Genomic DNA, 21,305 nt, shown 5'->3' on the forward strand with positions numbered 1-21,305 from the left:
CGGCCCGGCTTGCCCGTCTCACCGTGGCCGGGGAGGGTGGTGGTGGGACGGGCAGCACCTGGCGCTGCGGCAGAGCCCCCGGCTCTCTGTGGTGGGGAGGCTTGGGGCAGCCCCTGAGGCTCTTCCACGGTGGGGCGAGGGGAAGCATCTTCACAGTGAACATCCCTGAAGTCGCATTGTGCTTCCAAGGTGGCTTGTGCACCCCATCGGGCCTTCTGGAGGAAAGGGACCCCACTCTGCTGGAGGTTTCTCCTTTTCCCTCTCCCTCCCTGTTCACCAGCACCTCTGGGAGCTGGGACTTCTCCACATCCCGTTGCTGGTGTGTGGCAGCACAGAGGATGGGCTGGCAGTGCTTGAGCCGGGCTCTATCTGACAGCATCATGGGGAAGCTGGGGCTGAGGGCGCTTACTGAGCAACGCCAACGGATGGAAAGTGTTTAGCACCTGCAGGATCAGCTCATTAGTGAGGATGTGGCTAGATGGTTGCAAAAATAAGATTTGGAAGAGTCTCAGTTTAGGATGCACTGCCCTCTCCCTGCTGTTGGGCTCCTCTCAGTTCTGCGGGCTGAGCCCAGGACTATGGAGGGGAAGATGCGCTTCCAGGGCATCGTGGTTGCCCCCACAGCGGGTGTTTGATGGGCTCTGTGCCACTCGTATGCGAGGCTTCCTCAGGGAGAAGAACAGACTTTAGCGTTAATGATCTCAGTAGTTAATGTGATCTCTCTGCTGCTCATACTCTCATGCAGGTCCAAGCCTCAGTGATAGGTTTTCTTTGTCTGAAGCTGCTTCTTCTGTTACTGCTCAAATCTAGTCATCCTTCTGTATCTTAAATCCTTCTAAATGTAAACTGCAGAAGACTTAAACTCCACTTTACACCCCAACAGTCCCAAGTGGCTGGTGGTGCAGGAAACCTGTCTGCAGTGCTCCTTTGACTTCCCTGGTACCACACTGCCTTGACGTATTTATCTTTGGAAATATGCCTCAAAATACCTCAGAGAGGGCAACATGCTCTCCATTTTGGAGAAAACTGAGACACAGAAACTGGATTTCTCAAAGATTGCCCAGGTGGTATCTAGTGAAGCAGTGATACAAATCCAGATCCCTTGAATCCCGACTTTCTGGCATTTAAATCTCCTTTCTCTCCTCTTTAAAGTTATCTGCCTTTTTTCCCTCTCATCAAAGGTATTTTGGGACACATCACGACAGCCAAAAATTTTAACTGCAACCAGTGACGTTTGCATAACATCTTTTGGGCTTCCAGATTAAATGACAGATTTAATGAAAAAAGGAGAAAATAAAATGACATTTTCTCTGTAGTCTAATTCCCACACATGCAAAAGCAGTTGTTAAATGTTTCTGAAGTCAGTGGTAGCTTGCTTAATTAAAAAAAAAAAATCCGATCTGTTTTATTCCAGAAAATTACAAGACTTCTATTAACTTCCACAGAAATCTGTCTTTTATGTGCTTTTTTTTTGTTTTTTTTTTAAATTAATCCACAAACAGGAGTGGAGTATAGGTTGGGGAAGAGAGGGCTGCAGGGTCTCTGCTTCTGTTTTTTTTTTTTACTGTGGCACAACTGGAGTTTCTTCTTGAATTCCTGTTTTCCACAAACCAGGAAGGATATTGAGTAAATATGTGTGGGTACCTTTCAAGTATATTTTCAGAGCAGCTTGAATTTTGAGAAACATAGATGTGATAAGCTTGTCTTGTGCGTTCCTAAGGCTGCTTTGTCCTAAGAAACATCAATCTCACCAGACCCTAGCGGTAGTTTTAACAGAAATAATTTCTAGTTCTTAGTCTGGTGCATGGTTTCTGAATCTGTTGACAGTCACAGACCTTCTGAGTTTCCACATCAGCAAGAGAGTAAACTTTTGAAGATTGAGATTTATTTATTTTTTTTTTTACTGTTTATCAAAATACTGAAATTGATAGCAAAGGCTGTGGTCGTGGAGGAGGGTGTGGCAGAGCACCCAAACAGAGTTTGGAGGCATTGTTCTCATGGGAACATATTGTTCTCTTTAATAGTCTTTTCGTGTCTTTCCATAGTCTAAAATACACATTTTTTTAAGAGATACTTTATATGTAGGAAGGACTCTGGAGGGATTTTTTTTGCCCATACAGATAATATACAGGTGCACTGAAATACAGTACGAAAGGATTGGCGGCTCCAGTTCACTTAAATGGCATCTGCCTTCCCGTTCACATTCATTTTCTTCCTTTCCCTTCCGCTAATACCATTTTAGATGAAGTTTTTAATGTAGTTCTCTAACCCAAAGGTGACTGGGAAGTTTGGATGTGTTGAGCCCCTGTGGTAGAGGAGTTCATGCGCTCTTTTGTGGCGGGGGGCTGCTGTTCGAGATGTTTTTATTTGTGGTCACTCTTGCTTCCAGTTGAACTGTCTTGAGGATGCTTAGCGTTTATCACAAATTATTTTTGAGTGATTCGGTGACTGTCGTGTTGTTTCTCTGTTTTTGGTGATATTTCAATTGATGGTCTCCTCTGTATTTGCTTGCTCAAACAAATACCTAAGAAATGGGATGCTAATCAGGTGAATAACAGCTGGTTTGAACAGAAGGTTTGGTGTCTGTCTTGTAAGGGATTTTAGTATTTTGGATTCCAGTTATAGAGTATAGTGAGAACTGACACTTTGCATTTTTATAACTGTAAGAACGTTTTTAATTTTTTATCCCCTAGAACATGGTGATGAGTTTCCGAGTCTCAGATCTTCAGATGTTGCTGGGTTTTGTTGGCAGGAGTAAAAGCGGACTTAAACATGAACTAGTCACCAGAGCATTGCAATTGGTCCAATTTGACTGCAGCCCTGAAGTGTTCAAGAAAATTAAGGAGCTCTATGAGACTCGCTATGCCAAGAAGAGCTCTGAAGTGGCGCAGCCTCAGCCGCAGCAGCACCGGTCTCCTGAGGCACTCTCCATACATTCATCGTATGACCGCGGGAGCACCGTTGCTCGGACTTCTATCTCCACTACTAATATTGACTATCCCGCGCTCTATGGGAAATACCTTAACGGACTGGGAAGGTTGCCGCCCAAGGTTGCGAAGCCTGAAGTTCGGCTGGTGAAACTTCCCTTCTACACGACCCTGGATGAACTGTTGAAGCCAACAGAATTAGGTGAGTTTTCAATATGCTGGTGCGTGTATGATGGACTCGGTCTGAGAGAGAAAAGCGAAACAGGTTTAAGTGTCAAAAAGATGACTGTTTTGAAGGATCTGTCAAGTCGTGTGACAGATGAGAGACTGATTAATGTGGTGGTGGATACCTTTCTCTCTCCCCTCATATTTAGAGTTCAGAGAAGAATATTTAGATTTTTTTTTTTTCCCTTGCCTTAGAACAGGAACGTGGTCACTTTGAGATGTAATTTGAAAGCCTGTCTTGTTTCGCTGTAGCTTTCATATCCTTCATTGGAAATGCTGCTGTGTGGCACGTTGCAGTCTTGTGCTGTGAATCTTAATCTGTCTTCCATCTCCGTAACCTGGTGATATTTTGATGAAAATCTTTCTGTGTTGGTGTCGCACCTGTGCTAAGCAAGTCTGCTGGCACTAATGCTATTTTTCAGTGCTTAAAATACCTGACCTAAAGCCTCCTATGGATGAAAGAGGGTGGTACACACATCAAACAGTATTTCTGACTCCCTTTTTTGTGCTTGTCATAGTTATTTGTGTGTGATGCTGTGTATTCTGAGGGGCAACTAGGAAAAGTGGAAGAAGGGCTTTTTCCCACCTTGTGGCTATAGGAGACTGAGTTTTCATTGTTTTAATTCTGAGAAACAAAGGGTATTGTCACTGATGTTAAATACAGTGTTCTTGTAGCAAAGGCAGTGTATACAGAGGAGAAGTACCATTGTAGTCTGCTGAGCCACAGCATCTCAAAAAGTCATTGTAGTAATATCAGGCTTCACTACTAAATGAACCCTGAACTTGGGGAGCTGATCTTTGCTAAAGAAAAATGTTTGATGTGCATGTGGATTGGAGGAAAAAAAAAAGATATATGAAGATATGACTGTGCAGGTACAAAACCAAAAAAAGGACTAATTCATCAGACTTTGTCATTTTCATCTTCATTTGGAGGCATTAAATATGTTCGTGCTGTGACCATTTAAATGGTTCGGGGGTGACCGCCAGTGTAAGGCTAAAATATTTTACATGCTGTTTGGGCAATAGGTTAGTTCAGTCTTAAATGTGGGGTGGCATTTGTTAGTCAGGAATGTAAATGTAGGCTTTTGAAGGAAAATGAATTTTCAAAAGGTGGAAACATCCAGAGAGAGCAGAAGAGCCTGGATGTACTTACTGTGATTAACAGATTTTGTTAAAAGTTGACATTAAATCTTCTGTGTCAGACCAGAGCTGAGGTCTCATTAAATTTAGTATCTCACCTCTGTTAGCTGACACCTCCCTCGGGTCAGCTTGTTCCCTAAAGCGTATTTGACTAATTTTCCCCTTAACTGAGAGTGTTTTCTGCCTAATGGTGGGGGATTGGCGATGAGTAGCTGGGTATGAACAGATGTTCAGGCTTCATTGTCCCAGTCAGCTGTTCAGAACCTAAAGACATCTTCTAGACACTTGTTTAATTTTCCCAACCTGGTGACCTGCAACTATAATTCCTTCTGCCTATGCCGATGTGAATAAAGAAGCATTTGTTTCTTTGTAAAGCTGGGGTTATTTCAACACTGCGTAGATATCAGCTGCTCACCATTGCTACCTGGAACAGCCGGGTGCTGGAATAACTTTGACATTAGAAGTTACACTTGTACGGGGCCCTGCTTAGTGTGGAAGGATGATGAAACAAAGCGTTCTGAAGAAAATGGAGTGTTTTTTTCATATGAAAGCTGCACCAGTTCATGCTTTGTTGCCCAGATTTTCCATTCTGTGTTTTGACCAAGCATAAGTTCCTTGTCAACCTCAGAAACTTGTAACGTGGAAGTACCTGAAAGAGACTTAAGATTGTGGATCCATTTAGAAACATCCAGCTGCCATTGTAGTACCCCACTTCCTGAGGCTACAAAAAAGGTATTTTAAATGTATAGCCAGGGTGGGAGTAGGGGAAGCTTAATTTATGTGTTCCAGACTTCAATTGGAAGCATCTTTATTAATGAAAAGGCTCTCTTGCCTCTTTGAGATGATTGCCTTGAGATCAAAGATGAGGTGGGCGATGCCTAATTTGGTCTGTAGGCAAGCAGATTCCCTGAAGAACTATCAAATTACTATTAGACTTGTAGACAAAGGTGGCTTCAGCTAAAAGCAGATAGATTAGGTCCATTGTGAACCAGCTAATATCTCATATTTGGTAACTGCACACACAATTTCAGTCAATTTAAGTATTGAGTTTAGTGTCTGAGTTATCTACACGAAAACAGCTTCTGCCGCAGCTTTCTGGTTTGGTCTAAGGATGTCAACATGAAAGAATTCTTCTAATTTACTGAAATCACTGCAATTCTCTCGGGTAGATAAGGCTTAAAATTAAGATTGATCAGATACCTTTTTAGAGGGAATGAATACTAATATCTTTCCTGCATTGTATTTTAAGTAGCTAACAAGCAGAGTATTTCCATGAGCTCTGTGGTATCTGAGCACCTCGCTGATAAGCTTACTTATCCTCTGGCACCTTTTTGGGTAAAGCAGTGTGAATATAGTTTTTGACAGTAATAGTGTGCTGTAAGGAATTCTGAATGATATTTTTGTTCCGAATGTTAGCTGTGACAGCCTGTACTTGCTGCAGATACCGAGGCTTCTGGTCTTCTCCTGGAGTCATGCCAAAGGAGATCTTGCATTGCAGCTGTGGGAGCAGAAGGCCATCTAGGCTGGGAGGTCCTGCCATTGTCAATGTAAACAGGATTTGTTTGGTTTTGCCCTTCTGATAATACCTGCCTTGCAGCGGTGACGTTGCTCTTCTATAGTGTGGAAGTAGTAAAACCGTGGCTCCAGCCCCCTCCTCTTGAAGCCAGACTTCAGTTGTTGTAGACAGGGCCACCGGTTTTGCGGCAAAGGCAACTGCCTTCCCCTGACTGCAGAGCAAACGCCGCTGCGTTGGGCGATCTCCAAGAAATCCCAGCAAAAGCATGTGCTCAAGCGGTTGCTATATCCACCTAAACAAACTGGTAGGCATTAAAGTGAATGCTTCCACCCCTTACGGAAATAAAAGTTGTCATGCAGTCAACTTGCCCTGTCTCCCCAGGCCCCTGCATCAATACAAATGACCTTCAGTCTAGTCAAGAGTAGTTCCAATGGCCAAGGAGGAAAAAAAAAAAAAACCACCAATATATTGTATTGTGCCCTGAGGTGAGCTGGTTTGGAGGTGTAGGGATGAGAACGAGGACTTGCCACAAGCTCCTCGGCCCTACAGAAGCCTCCTGCCAGCAGCTCATCTCTGGCTGATCTACCTTTGGGATCTCCAGCCGCGGTGATGGTGATATAATCTCTCTTTCCTGGGGGTATATAAGCCTTTAGCGCAGTCAACCTATAAGTGAGGAATGTTACCTTTAAAAAAAAAAAACAAACCTGAAACAAAACAAAAATCCCCATGGTGCAGGGAAACCCTAAAACCCTGAAATCAATGTAGTCCTTATTTTGCATGGCATGGTCTAGCCTGCCAGATCGAGAGTTGCAGATGAGGTTGGCTTCTCAGAATGGGAATTCATTGCAATTAAGTTGGGCTAAAGCTTGAATACGGTTTGCCAAGTCCTTTTGGGTTTTGGAAGTTTTATGTCTTGACTCATTCTGAGGATCGCTGATCAAGCTCAGTCTTAAAAATTGATTTCCTCCTATTGTCAGCTGTTAAAATAAATTGATCCCAGCAGCCGTTTTACAAGTCAAGGAGCTGAGTTGTGTGCTGAGGCATCTATGTTGGAGAAAGGATGAAACTCAAGTTATCTTAAATACTTAGCTTTAAAAAACTGTAACTTTTTTTTTTTCTGGCTGCTCAGCAAAGAAACAAATAGCTGATTAGGTACCCTGAAAGTGTGCCTCCTGGAGTTTGGCCTTATTTTTCATCATTAAGATTTGGGTCTTTACACAGGTCTGTCTCAGACCATTTTTTTTCTTCCAGTCTTTTGGGGAAAGTTCTCTTGCGCTTCTCTCCAGAGCGTCCAGTTCTGATTGCTGTTGGCAGCAAGGTATGTGGGACACATCCTGAGTCTCTTTGGCCGTCTGCTATCTTCTTTTTTTTTTTTGTCCAGGTAACATTGGAGTGCTTTGTGTGACTCTTCAGCAGCTTTCTGTGAGCGTAGTTGAGAAGTACCCCTCAATTTTTGCCTGGAGAAAGGTCTTTCACAGTGAGAAATAAAGAAAATGGGAAACGGGGAGCACGTGCTGCTGCTGCTCATTTTCTTTCTTCACACGGAAAGAGGAGAGTTGTTAACTGAGGAGCTGTAGAGAAACGCAGGCACCTGAGTAGCTGTAGAGAAATGTAGGCACCTGACTATTTTTTGGTTTCCTGTAATGGTGGTTGCACAGTCAAACTGTGTGGCCCATCGATAGCTGGTGCTTTGCGGCCAGGACTGCTGTGCAGACTCGCCGTCGTACCCCGTACGTGCTAGCTTGCGATGGGCTTTCAGCCTCAGCCCCGGAGCGGTAGTCACTCCTGGTGTTGTCAGCAACTATGTGGTGTGTCACAGAAAGGAGCAAATCACCTGTTTTGAAATTCAATAGCGTGCTGGGTTTAATGCTAGAATATTTCGCTGGAGAGCTGATAGTGAATTTGTTGGATAGTTCACAGGGTTTGACTTCCATCGCTGATGGCTCCCTGAGCGGTGCCAGTCCGTGCTGCGGGCAGCCTGCTTTCAGCAGCCAGACGCTTTTTTGTGTAAAAGAAGGGTGAGCTGATATAAATGCAAAATAAAACATGAACAACTTCTCAGTTTTCCTAATCAGGTTTGCTTTGTCTTCATGTAGGTCAACAATCAGGAGGACAGTGTGTCTATAGACAGTTATTTAAGCAATATTATTAAAATGACTTTTTGTCATCGTTCTTATCATTCATCGCTTTCTAAAAATAACAGTCCTTATGAAATGCTTTACTTCTCGATGGTTGTTTTGGTCAAGAGACATTTGGATGGAAACTGGAATTAAATTAACAGTCCTTAAAGATACCTTAATGGGATTTATTTATTTATTTATTTCTGAAAGCCGTTTCGCATTTTGAAAGCTGAATTACCAAAGGGAAGTATCTGTAGTCAGTGAATCAGATTGTCACCGTGTCTTCCAAGATCTTAGGGCTGCTGAGGTTTTATCTTTCCTTCATCTCTTCTTAATCATAGACAGTAAAGCATACTTTTCTACTTCTCAAATTCCGGTATATTGGCTTTGAATAAACTAGCAATTGAAGCGATGCAAAGAAAAAACATCCAGTTCTTGCTACAAGGAAAAAATAAAAGCTGTTTTACCACTTCCTGTTCCTTGTGTTTATCCTGTGACTTTCACCAGCCCAGGGCCTTGACTTCGGTTGGAAATGTGTGCTGACAATAAAACTTAATGTGTTTGAATTTAATAAAAGGTACTAAGCGGAAGTCGTTACGTAAGTTTTCCACATCTCAAGCTTCATTTTAATGATGTTAAATGCATTTGATCTTAAAATTGTCAATGGGTAAAAGGCTGCAATTTATGCTGGACTCTCAGTTAAGTGTTCCTGAAAGTGGACTGCTCTACCACCCTACCTGTAAATGCACCCTCAAGGTCATGTGTTTGTAAGTTATGTTTTGTCTCTTACAGCTGGTTTTTGTGATGCTCTTTTTATTATCTAAGCTGATCGTTGTTGTTGTTTCCTTTTCCAGAATCAGTCTGATCAGTCTGGTGGTTTCATGCTTCATGTAATACATAGGTCTCTTATCCTTCTTTGAGTTTTAGTCTCCGCAGTGTGCCGCCACTTACGGTTTGTTCTTATGAGAACATGATTGTTGGCTCATTGATTAATTGAAGCGAGGAAAAAGAAATAAAAAAGCAGGTCCAAACCCAGTGTGTACTGTTAGTGTGCTAACTAGCAAAACAGGCACCCAATAAATGAGCAAAGCTGTAATAACCAACAGTAGATTTACCAAAGTGCGTGATGATTGGAGTTCTTGTGCGGCTGTACGGGAGAAAACCAGACTTAGAGGTAAACATAAAAGCTGTTTAGAACATAAAAATCGCCCTGTGTTTAGCAATGTAAGAAGAGCTAGATTTTATCAGTTTGATGTACAGTTTTGTTTTGTTTTTTCCTCTTCAGTTCCACAGAATAATGAGAAGCTTCAGGAAAGTCCGTGCATTTTTGCATTAACACCGAGACAAGTGGAGTTGATCAGGAATTCCAGGTACTTCTCATTGGGTATTAAAAGTTCAAGAAAATGTAGCTGCATAATTCCTCTGCATTCCCTCTCTGTGGAAGCTTTTGTTCTCTGCAAGGAAACACAGTTTGTTTGAGGACATCGGCAGACAGGCTACTTCTCGTGTAAAGCAAATAGCTTTGGGGGAGGTGGGAGGTACAATTTTACCCATCTAAGTCCCTAAGTTTCAGTTCTGCTCCTCTAATCTTGCTTTTGAATAGTACATTTGGGCAGGAAAAGCAGTATAAAACTGTTGATGACCTAAATTCTCTGTTGAGCTTGTGTTGTGAATACTTGCAGACTTTTCTTTGCATCTGAAGTTCAAAAGCTATACGTGTAATGCTGTTTGCATTTGAAAGAAAGCTTCCTCGTTGCAAAGGATACTATAGTAACTGCATAAGAAAACATCTTGCACCGATTAGGGTTTACCCTGACCTCTGTCGTGATGCAACTTTTGACTCAAACAATGAAACGGCCCAGAGATGTCAGTGCAGGCAGCGAGGCTTCCTCTTCAGCTGACCTGCTGCCTTGGTCCTTGCTGCTGTGAAAGGACAATGATGCAGAAGAGGTCCTCCAAAACTAAGCGTAAAACCTTTACATGTTTCTCTTTACGGTAAAATCATACTGTTATCCTAGAGTTGGAGAATGATGACTTTTCTTTAATATCCAGTGCTTGATTACTGTTGTGATCCCAGTAGGTCGACAGAAGCAGTGCAGGGGAAGCTGTCTGAAGACTTAACAGACAGGAAATGATACACCACAGGAGTCTTTAAGGGTGATAAAAGACTGCACACACGTGTTGTAGCTGATTCTTGACGCTCTTTTCTCCATATATTCAGATTTGTGAGAAAACCTTCACTGTCAATAACACAAGTTAAAGATTTTATAGCAGGGGTTTGAGCGAGAGTCTAGAATGATCCCTCAGTGCAGGTCCATCATCTGCTGCTGCTTGTGGGGGTTACCAGATGTGTTTCCCCCAGATCCAGAACTGCCACATCAGCTCCTGTTGGTCAGCTGAACTGAGGTTCCATCCCTTCCACCCCCAAAATCGAAACATTTGTACTAAAACACTGAACTGGAATGTGAAACTCTTATGGCAGCAAATCAAGACTAATTTTGGGATCTTATCTAATCAAAGTATGTTTTGCACCTGTGTATAAAGACTCCTAATAAAATACCCCTGTTCTGGGATATGTTGCTTTCCTGATACCAGTTGAAATCCTCCTATGATAGTACTGCTAAAGTTAGCAATATTAACGGTTGTTCTGCTGCTGTAATACTTGGTTCCTTGCTTTGCATGAACAGCTTTTGCTGAATAATTGAACAAAGAGAGTCTTCAAAGAACACCGTCAGGTAGACCTGACCTTAAAACCTAGTTTTTTTAAGTGGTTACAAATCAGCAGAAGGATTCCAGGCAAATTGGTATCTTTCACCCAACGCTTTTACAGTTTTGAGAACCCAGAGAACGGCTGTAGGATGGTGCATTAGGAAAAAAAAAATACAGGACCACAGGTATTTGCAGAGGGAATTGTACAATTTAAATAAAATTCTGTAAAGTAATTCTTTTAAAGGTCTATTAAAAAAAAAACCCAACCTAAAACTCTTGAGAATGGTAAAAGTGACAGCTGATTTTGGTGGGTTTTGTTGGGGGGGGGGGAGTGTGGTTTTTTTGTTGTTTTTTGGTTTGTTCTTCTTTGGTTTGTTTTTTACATAATTAATCTGACGTTTCTGTTTCTTCTTTTGTTTACTAGGGACTTGCAACCCGGTGTGAAATCCGTTCAGGTTGTGCTAAGGTATGTCTGAGCATGGGGTTCATTTAACATCAGGTGCAGAACAGGGGAGGAGGGAATGCACTACCAAAATACATTCACTTTTCAGTGTGGTTTTCATAGCTACAAAGATAACTTACAGTAAATTGCTTGTTCACGTGCCTAACGCAAGCATCTTAAACTCTACTTTCTAACCTTGTCCTACACGTACTGCTTGAGTTAGCGCTGCGGTAGAAAACAGCAGTCTGTCAGACTCTGCTGCCCAGGCATCGAGCCTGCATCTGATCTGGGAGAGCCGAGTAGAATTGGCTTTGCTTTGGCCAGATGAGGGAGCATGGGTTGGTGTGGTGATGGTTGGTTGCTGTTGATGTGCAGAGAGCTTTGAACATGCAAACAGCATGAGGATATTGAGAGACGTGTCGTTTCTTTACAGAATCTGTTACACAGACACTAGTTCTCCTCAGGAGGATCAGTACCCTCCGAACATTGCAGTGAAAGTGAATCATAGTTACTGCTCAGTGCCGGTAAGTCAGCTCAGCCAGGAGGTGTGACATTGCAACTTTGGAAGGACGTGTGTAATTTAGAAGCAAATTGGTTTCCTGATGAATGCAGACAAGAAGCCAGAATATAAAAGTGCACAGCTTAGTTTAAAGCTAATTTTCTAATGGATTACCCGCGTTGTTAATAAACTGTTCTTTCAAAAAGACTCGATCCTTTTTACTTTGCATTTGGTCTGACTGTTCAGCTCCCTTCTACCCCACTCCTTGAAAACTGTGGGTGAAGCGGATGAATAGATACAGATACACCCACATAGAAGCATCTTGAGTAAAAAAAAAAATAAAATATATGTATATATTTAATCTTTCTGCCTTAGGGCTACTATCCATCAAACAAACCTGGAGTGGAACCTAAAAGGCCCTGTCGTCCCATCAACCTCACCCATCTCATGTACTTGTCTGCAGCGACCAATCGCATCACCATTACCTGGGGGAACTACGGGAAGGTACGTACCAAAGGAAATGGCGCAGGACTGCACGAACGAGTGCGGAAGAGCAGCCTTGCTCATTCTTTCCCTTCCTTTTCTCATTAGAGCTATTCTGTGGGGCTGTACTTAGTGCGGCAGATGACCTCAGCAGAGCTGCTGCAGAGGTTGAAAACCATTGGGATCAAACATCCAGAACTGTGCAAAGCACTTGGTGAGTATGTCTGCTTCTGAGGTGGCTTGGGGAGGTCCGCTGTATGCCTGTCAGACTGCAGCATTCCTAACAGCTAGAAATGTGCTTGGGAACAGCTGCCAAGTTTTACACAATTTCTTTCCTCCAGTTGTATAAAAACACTTCTTGTTTGAACAGACTTGCTAAGCTGTATGTCAGTCGTGTGAAATTGCCCCAAACCTGTGTGCAAGTGCAGCACTTCTGCAGCGCGTGTTTCTCGTGGCTCTGCAGCAGCTCTGAATCACTTTAGTTGGATTTAGAATTTGTCCCCAGGTCGTATCGTGGTGAGTGCCGCTGAGGGCCAGTGTCGTTCTGACGCGAATGGCTTCATGCCTTCACCTGAGTAATTATGAGCTGACGAACATTACCACAGCACCTCGGCCTTGACCCGCACTATTTCCAAAGGAGAGTTCTGGAGCAAGGGATCCTGGTGAAAATGTCCTGCTGCCCCAACCCCCTGTGAATCCTAGGGGCTGGCAGTGGGATTTCACCACCAGCACTTTCATATGCGTTGAGAGCTTCAGAGAAGAGATGATCCCGAGAGATGCTTATCCTAGACCACTCAGGTAAATCATCGTGGTATGAGACAAATGCAAAACATTATTGCAAATGAGGGGACGTTACCTTTTCAAGTCAGAGTCTGACTTGCAGCTCATGAGAGTCTGGAGGATTTCCAGTTATTTAATGTTACTGGAGAGAGCGTTCTCATTATTTAGTTCTGCATGGGAGAACTAACACCATGGATCGCGATGGTCTTTAAAACGTACTATTCAGGTCATGGACAACTCTTACCGTGTGTAAGAAACATAATTGTGAAGAGAGGTTGTAGTTCATAAGGGAGACAAATGATTTTGAGCATGTCCGGTCTTCAGGTGCCTAATGCATGTTGTGGGACACACTGCTGCTTCAGCCAAAATTTTGATCTTCATGTTAAGTGCGGCATTTCTGCGGTGGATGTTGAACACTTCTGTGCCCGTGTGCCACACCAAATAGTGTCCATGGCAGTCTTGATCCTATTAGCCAGCACTTATCTATTGACATAAATGAAAATTTTCCATTTGTTAAATATCCACCATTCTCAGAAGCGCGAGGCACTGGCTGCGCTCCCTTTTTTGCTGTTCACCAGAATCTGAAATGAATTGGGCAGAGGCTGGCTTTTGAGTTGTCCTAAACTGCAGAGGATCTTCTCATTCTTCTCTTGGCGCTTCTTGAAACCAGGCTCAGCAGTATGTGCTGTTGCCTTTAAAGCGACACTTGCAGGATGGCCTCAAGTGGCAGGGAGAGGCTCTGAAAGCAGCTTGCTTGCCTTTTCCACTTGGTAACAAGTGCGTGCCTCCAGTTCTACTGCATTGGGTAACTAACAGCTTTGGCTGGGCTTCGGGGCAGAGATGACTTGCTTTTGGCCACCTTAAATCTAACCAAATCGGAACGTTGTCTTGTTTCAGTTCCTTTGGCCTGTTACTGCTTGGAATCTGTTTGGACATCTGAAACTGGCAAGCACAAGTAGCTTGTAAACTTTGCTTTTATAGCTCTGGTCTGTTCTGCAGATGATTCCCTTTCACATTCATTGCAATATCCCCCAGTACTCACTAAAGCTACCCTTTGACTTCGGTTGCGTCTTGGGGCTGACTCATCTTCCTTTGAATATGCTTCTGTTGACTTTAGTATAGGAACACTGGCTGAATAACAGAGATGCTTACATACATGGCTGTGGATCCAAAACAGCTTGATTCTAATCAGGAGGTCCTAGTAAATGCCCATTTCTCCATCCCATGAATCATAGTAATTGATGCACAGAGAATGCTCTTACAAAGAACTTAACGAAAAAATTAAGCTTGGATGAAAAGTCTCCTAACGTGCAGAAAGCAACACCAAATCTTGTAATCTTGTGGGAATTTCACATCTGAGAAGTCACTCTCTAATTAAAGCTGTGTGTTGCAAAACGGCATTTAGCCTCATTGTCTGGAGACGTCTTGTTATGATCTGAAAAGGTCAAAATAAATGGTTGACTTGCTCCAAAGAAAAATGGTGATGGAAGTGTCAAAGGCCTTTTCAGACAGCAGTGTTAGCAGCAGCTACTCCTTCAGAGTTGTGTAGTAGTTTAAAGCTAATTTTTTATGTCAGTTCTGCACCTTGATGCAAGAGCTGCACGTGTGGGACCTGCACGTCTGCTGCTCTTTTTGATTTGCCTGCAGCTCCTCTGGGTTTTCCTTTCAAGATGCAGCAGTGGGGGCAGGATTCTCTACCTCCTTTCCTAACATCTGATTCTTTCCAAATATATGTTGGAGCGCGGCTTGTGACTGTTTTTGCATGGCTGCCCCGGTACCTCTGGGTCTGTTTGCAGTTCCTCTGAAACAGTCTGCTGGAATAAATGAGCTGGCCAGTATGTAAGCTGAAGAGTTACAGCCCAGTAGTGCTGAGAGGCCTCTTGTTTATTTGATAGGGAAATGATGGGATGTGGTTTTCTATCAATTTGACTGTATCCTGTGTTTGCTCACTTCTGGGGAGACTTTCTCTGAATTTCAAGGGGCAGGGGGAGGCAGTTAACCCTGTCCTATTGCCACTGGTCTCGGAAGGGAATAAAATCCATCCTGCTTATGCTCATGACCAGATAAGCCTAAACTGACTTCGTTCCAGAAGTCTTGCCATGTGCTAAAGCTCTAATGTGGGTGTCTTAGTTCCCTCTGAAGGGGAACAAAGTTAATTCCCAGTTGGCTGCCTTGGTAGAATATTAACATGAAAAAGCTGCTCAGCAGTGTGATTTCCTCTGTGTACCCCAGCCGCCCAGCCTTTAGTTTGTAAATAAGAGGTGGAAGGGTTGCTAAGAGAGCATTAACAGCGTAGCTAGCCATTAGTATGCAGCTGGTTGCCCTCACCCCAACATGGCTAAGTCGATCCCAGCTCTGCCTGGATGAGAGGCAGCATGTGCTCTTTGGCTGGGAGACCTGGGTCGCTGGGAAGGGAGATCTGTAAGAAAATGTGAGCTTCCTCATCCAATAAACACTCCAGCTGGCCTGTAGACCATGAACTGCCTCATCGTGCACAAGGGTTTTGGCTAGCCAGGCAGCGTCTCTACTGAGCTCTGCAGGTTGCGCAAGCCTGGTCCAACACAACAGCTTTCTGCCTCAGTGTCCTCTGTCCCTGACTGGCAGAGGTTGTCATCTGTGGGCAAAATGACTGGTATGCAGCCAAGGGCTGTCAGTGAGCTGCTTGACCTGTGCTACACGTGGTTTCCAGGGTTTAAGTTTACATATGTTAAATTTTGTGATCTCTACTCTTACTGCAGTAAAAGAGAAGCTACGCTTGGATCCAGACAGTGAAATTGCCACTACAGGTGTTCGTGTCTCTCTTATCTGTCCGGTAAGTCTCTGCAATGTATTTTAGTCTGTTTTTTTTTTTTTTTTTGTCAAGAAATCCTTTTCTACTGCCAGACCAGCTTTGTAAGCTAATGGACCTTTTTGCTTAGGAGGAGAACTGTCTGGTGATAACTTGGGTGGGTTTTATTGCTGATCATCTGCTCTTTGGTTCAACAGCTAGTGAAGATGCGGCTGTCTGTCCCGTGCCGGGCGGAGACCTGTGCACATCTGCAGTGCTTTGATGCAGTCTTCTACCTACAGATGAATGAGAAAAAGCCCACATGGATGTGCCCTGTGTGTGACAAACCAGCTCCCTACGACCAGCTAATAATTGATGGGTGAGTACATACCCTTCTCTGTCCTCAACCCCTTTCTTTTCTCTGCTGAGTGCAGCATCTCATCTTTTGGTCTGTGCATGTGATTGAAGTTCACCTTGAAGACAAAGTTGGAAGCTTATTCTGCTGGTGCGTAATATTCTGATTTAACTGTCTTGGTGTGTTAGAGCAAGGCTTGACTGTCTGCCGTTCTGAATTTTTGGATTACACTAAAGCATTTTGAGAATCAAGCATTTACCGCCTCACTCTTTTTGTCAGGCTTATGAACCTGCACAACTAAGCCACCTTGGCTGACCGATACCATCCTGCATGGAATAAACCAGTTCATAAGCACCCGATAAGGTGATTTTTGATAGGAAACATCTTCCTGTTTTCTTGTCAGTGTGAGGTGCTCATCGGCTCACAAGTGATTCTTGGCACACTGGTTGGGGGATCTTCTCTGCCAGCTATTAAACCGCAGGTTGTGCAACATATAGCCCCTGAGATAGAGGTACAAATGCAGTATTTGGAAAGATTTTTGTAGAGTCTGTGTGACTGTTCCAGCACAATCTCTGTGGCCATTGTGAATATCTTGGTGTCAGGGATGGGAAGGATGCCTCAGAAAGGACTATTTCTGTGCTTTGCTTACCTATAGGGGGAAAAAAAGCAGGAGGTTCAAATCCACTGGAGGGATAGAATTAAAATGCTTTGGATATATTGTCCAGGCTGGAGGTTTTGTGGGTCTACCCAAGCCCCCTGGGCCTCCCACACTGGTTCCCCTGGGGACACCCGGTGGTGGTTGGTCCCTGCCAGCAGGCTGAGCCTGTGCAGCAGGACCTTGGGGTGCTCACTGGGCCCCAGGGGCTCCCTGCTGCGGGTCACCAGCCCCCTTGGTGTTGGGAGGGGACACCAGATCACTTGTCGGGCTAATGGGTATGCTGGGAGGGAACCGGCTTTTGCTACAGCTTTTAGAGTAAGTTGGTGAAGGGCAGATCATGAAGTTTTGCCCCAGCCATGCATTTGGGTCTGGCTGCCATCCTGGGGCTGCTGCCTGCCTCAAGGTGCGCCAGAAGGACAGAACCACACCAGCATCCCCGTTCTCAGTGCTCCCAGCGAGGCAGCCCCTGTCTCTTCTGCATGAGGGATGTTCTTTCTACTCTCTCATTTTGTGGCATAGTTGGAGTAGTTGCTGTAAAAGGACAGAAGGAGATTAAAGCAAAGTAAATTCCAAACAGCATTTGGAAAAGGGTGAGGCAAGAAATGCATGCCCTGAGCCCTGCCAAGAGTTCTCTGGTCGTGAACTGGGGAAAGGTTGCTTTAGACTTGGCACTCAACTCGTCATCTGGTTTTCGGTCCGTATGGGAATGATGTTTCCCATATCTCTGCACTAGAGTTTGCTCTCTTTTTACCAAAGAGAAGAGGGCTCACCATGAGCTAGGAGAGCTGGAGTGCTACAGTTCAGCAGTACAAGAACACTTTGGAGGTGATGCTCGTAGATCTTGAGTGAGGCTTGATACTGGAAAGCTTAAAAATGCAGATGCGTGCCAAGAGGATTACTCTTAAAAAACAGGAGATATCTCTCTGCTTGTTGCAGACCTGGCAGACAGAGTCCTATATGCAAGCTGCAGAACGAGCTAGGCTGACGGCAGGGGCCACCTGAGGCAAGCCAGAAAGCTGGTGATGATGCTTGTCAGCTCCAGAAATATGGGTTCCAGAGGCTATCTCTAGAGAAGAGCACAATAAATTGCCTGGCTTTTTTCCAGGAGTAAAGGAAGAAACAAGGAGTGAATTAATGCGAGCAGTAACCTCCACCCACCTCCCAGATGAAGCTTTGTTGCCTCAAAACGCAGGGAGCCTGTTTTATGGGCTGGGACCACTGACATCCGTAGTGGTGCTAGCCAAGCCGAGAGCAACCCTGAGGACTGGTGGAGCAAGATGCATGGTTCTTGGCTTCTGGAAAATTATCTCCACCCTCCTGGCTTGTATAATTGGCCTCTAATGCAGATTCCCTCAAAAGTAGGGAGAGTTTATAGAGAAACTGTTCAGGTGTGCCCAGCTCCCTTGGCACACAAGGCAGGCAAGTGAGCAGACGAGTCTCTGCCTGGGTGGTATACTCCCAGGGCCAAGCTGATAACATTCTGAGCATTGCTGTGTTTGTAGGTACCGACTCGATCCAGGAGTTGTGGCTTTTTAAGCAGTCTGAAGCAGCCTAGGCATAGATAACCTGTTTGCTTTGTCCTCTGGGCAACACCAGCAGGAAAATCCAGTTCCTTTGATATCTCTAACATGGCTTCTGAGACTGAAGGGGAAGGTACAAGGGGTTGGATTGTGGAACCTCCACAGGTCAGCAATGCACATGTCCCTCCTGGATGAGGAGGAGGAGGTCGTCACTGGTGAAGGCTCAGCAGATTTCTTTATTCCTGCTCTGCAGTGCTCAAGATTGGGTTTCGGTGCCGGTTGTGTTGGATGAAGGTAGTCTTCAGACCTCCCTGAAAGTAAGCTAGAGGGAAGCTGGCAGTCGCAGCTGGATGTTGTTAGTCAAAAAAGGGGCATAGGCTCCTGAGGAGAGAGGTGGTTGGTCGAGTCTAAGATCCTCTGGGCCTTGTCAGCTTTTTTGGAATTGCAGCCTTGGTGGATGACAGGGCCGTCTGTGGAAATGCATTTCCTACTTGAGCTGGGAGAAAACAGCAACTTTCTCTCACCAGTGTGCCACAAGTAGTTTCCCTGAGCTTGTGAGATTTTTGCTATTAGCTCTCCTTTATACTGAAGGGAAATGCTGAAGTCCAGAAGTGAATAAAGCCTTGCGGAACAGTGGTTTCCAACAGTGTGTCCAAATAAACATCCCAGGCAAATGGTGGGACATCGCAGAATAAAGCAAGTACCCAGTTCCTGAGGTACAGTGAGCCATAGCAAGGGCCTCCTTCTGGTTGGTGCCTCTGCAGCGAGATGGCTGACACCGAGGTGTCGATGCTGGGTCTTTTTCAGTGGCGAACATGGTTTTTCCTTCTGTTGCAGGAGGCTGTGTATATTGTTTTGGTGGCTGCTGTGGAGGCTTTGGGAAATAAAAATAGGAAGGAAGTGAATTGCTGCTTGTTGGATTGCTTATGTCCTTATGTCAGAGGATATTTTGTCTTTTGCTAATGCCTTGGTGTGAATGCACCTGCACCAGCCCTGACACAGCTCTAGATGGGGCATCGGACGTCTGTCTGGAAGCAGTACCACAGACTTGGGAAACTGGGTGAAGAGGCAAGGCTGTCTTCTAATTGCACTTAATTAAAATGTTAGTTCATGCTTTAGGTACGTTGTCGGAAAGGACTGGGATGGTTTGCACTGTCAGAACCTGTACTTGTTTTCTGGGAAGTAAAACAAGCCCTTGACTGCAAGCGCTATCTGGCAGCCTTCTGCTAACACCAAATCCCTTTTAAATTTAGGGCTCTTTGAGGTGAAGATCCAGGTTGATGGCCCATCATTAAATACATTCTGCTGATTGCCTCGAGCTTAATAAATGGCATCTTTTCTCCTGTCCAGGCTCCTGTCAAAGATCCTGACGGAATGTGAAGATGCAGATGAAATAGAGTACCTGGTGGATGGCTCCTGGTGTCCCATCAGAGCTGAGAAGGAGCGGAGCTGCAGCCCTCAGTGTCCCATTTTAGTTCTAGGTGAGCATCTCTGGGGCTAAAGACTTCAAATTACTGTAGGAAATGTGCACAAATTGCAGAACCAGAGCTCCTCAACTGGCTTGGAAAAAGCTGTGTGATACCTTAACATGAGTTTGGGTCTCGGAGAACTTTCTCTGGGTAGCCCCTTTGTTTTCAGCCTCTCCAGAAATGAACAGCATCTCATCCCTGCGGAGGAGGGCCCAGTCCAAACGGGGTTATTCAGCAGAGCTGGGTTGTCGCCTGTATGGCACTGAACAAGTTTGTCAGTACAGGCACCTCTGCAAAGACCCCTGAAATGTCATCAGCAGGACCAGCCCGGATCAGCACTGCGCTTTTGCAGGAAAAGAGGATTTTGAGGAGAAGGGCTGTCTGTTGGGCAGCCTGCGTGAGGCCGGCTCCTCTAGCAGCGGCAATGTCGGCTGGCGGGGTTGGCAGTGTTGCTGTGTAACTTCTCGCCTTGGCTGAGCCCGTTCCCGGGTGGACGCCTTCCAAGCGGGTGGTGCAGGTGCTGTTGGGCACTGTGGCAAGTTCTGACCCCAGAGAGAGCATCAGGTTTGTGGCATCGGCTCTTTTTTTTAGGTGGCTGCTTGAGTGGAGCTTGTTTCGTACACCCCTTTGCCTTTCAGACTGGACATGAGGAAGCATTTCTTCGCCGAGAGGGTGCTCCAACCCTGCAACAGGCTTCCCAGAGAGGTGGTCAATGCCCCACGTGTTTGAGGCATTTGGATATTGCCCTTAAGAACGTGCTTTAACCTCTGGCCAGCCCCGATGTGATCAGGCAGATGGACCAAATGGTCGTTGTAGGTCCCTTCCAGCTGAACTGCTTCAGTCAAACAGCCGCACAGCCACGAGGGACCGAGGGTGGCGGAGCATCCCCTCGACGGGGCGTGAAGGGTCTTCATTAATCCTCTCTCTTCCCCCACCTCTTTCAGGTTCTTCAGATGTGAACGGGCTGTTGCCCACTCCTAACGGTAACGGTGAGAACGGCAAAGCCACTGCTGACGTTGTGGATTTAACACTGGACAGCTCATCATCGGAGGAAGAGGAGGAGGAAGATGAGGAAGATGATGATGATGATGAGGGACCCCAACCAAAACGACGCTGCTCTTATGAGAAAGGTTTAGTTTCTGCCTGCTGACTGCGGAAGCAGCTCTGAATCTCAGAATGGACAGACTTGAATACTCTGGTGCTTATTAAACTGGAGGAGGGGGAGAACGTCCTCTCCCACCTCATCTCCCTTCCTCCCTGATCTCCTTTGACTTTCCTATTCCAAATTAATCATTAAAACAAGAGAAAACGAAAAAAAAAAAAAACCAACCCCAACAAACCCAACAACAAAAATAAACCCAACAAAACACAAACGAAGAACAAACCATTGAGCTGCTTCTTGGTTGGAAAACGACCCCACTCAAAGCCTGACCCTGAACTGGAGCCTGAAGTTAAGGAAAGTGTCTTAAGCCAGGCAGTCAGAACCCACAGCTCGCTGGTCTCTGCTGCCCTTCGCCAGGACGGTTTGAATCGGTAGAGTTCGCCTGCGGATCTACAGGACATCTAACTCCCGTGCATCTCCAAAGCTGTGTGCATTTTTATTGTCTTGTTAAATAACCATTCCTTAATTAATCTAAAGTTTTTGCTGGAAGTGTGAGTCCGGGGCGGGGAGGGGCGGGGGGGGGAAAAGCAGGG

General features: G+C 45.0%; 2 protein-coding genes across 2 annotated transcripts in view; one reads left to right on the forward strand and one right to left on the reverse strand.

Annotated features, from left to right (window-relative positions):
- The window catches only part of EEF2 (eukaryotic translation elongation factor 2), a 26,737-nt gene extending 12,732 nt beyond the window's left edge, over window positions 1–14,005 (reverse strand). Inside the window, exons 1-2 of the mRNA XM_009636681.2 lie at window positions 13,998–14,005; window positions 2,159–2,164 (exon numbers count right to left, since the gene is read on the reverse strand). The gene's annotated coding sequence lies outside the window, so the exon portion shown is untranslated. The remainder of the gene's footprint in view (window positions 1–2,158; window positions 2,165–13,997) is intronic.
- Window positions 2,697–20,977, forward strand: PIAS4 (protein inhibitor of activated STAT 4). The gene is made up of 10 exons (XM_009636683.2): window positions 2,697–3,129; window positions 9,214–9,298; window positions 11,062–11,103; window positions 11,513–11,603; window positions 11,954–12,082; window positions 12,170–12,275; window positions 15,580–15,653; window positions 15,827–15,987; window positions 19,492–19,622; window positions 20,555–20,977. The coding sequence occupies exons 1-10, from the start codon at window positions 2,697–2,699 to the stop codon at window positions 20,758–20,760; spliced, it is 1,458 nt and encodes a 485-aa protein (XP_009634978.1). The 3' UTR covers window positions 20,761–20,977.
- The last annotated feature ends 328 nt before the right edge of the window (window positions 20,978–21,305 follow it).

The sequence above is a fragment of the Egretta garzetta genome, unplaced genomic scaffold, assembly GCF_000687185.1.
Source record: "Egretta garzetta isolate BGI_Z169 unplaced genomic scaffold, ASM68718v1 scaffold4, whole genome shotgun sequence".
Classification (NCBI taxonomy): Eukaryota; Metazoa; Chordata; class Aves; order Pelecaniformes; family Ardeidae; genus Egretta; species Egretta garzetta.

Bases quoted from the DNA above. Each gene is read 5' to 3' on its own strand.
- PIAS4 (XM_009636683.2), top strand. From the start codon at position 2,697: ATGGTGATGAGTTTCCGAGTCTCAGATCTTCAGATGTTGCTGGGTTTT. The intron at 9,299-11,061 runs GTACTTCTCATT...TTTGTTTACTAG, and splicing joins GAGTTGATCAGGAATTCCAG to GGACTTGCAACCCGGTGTGA. The intron at 12,083-12,169 runs GTACGTACCAAA...TTTTCTCATTAG, and splicing joins CCTGGGGGAACTACGGGAAG to AGCTATTCTGTGGGGCTGTA.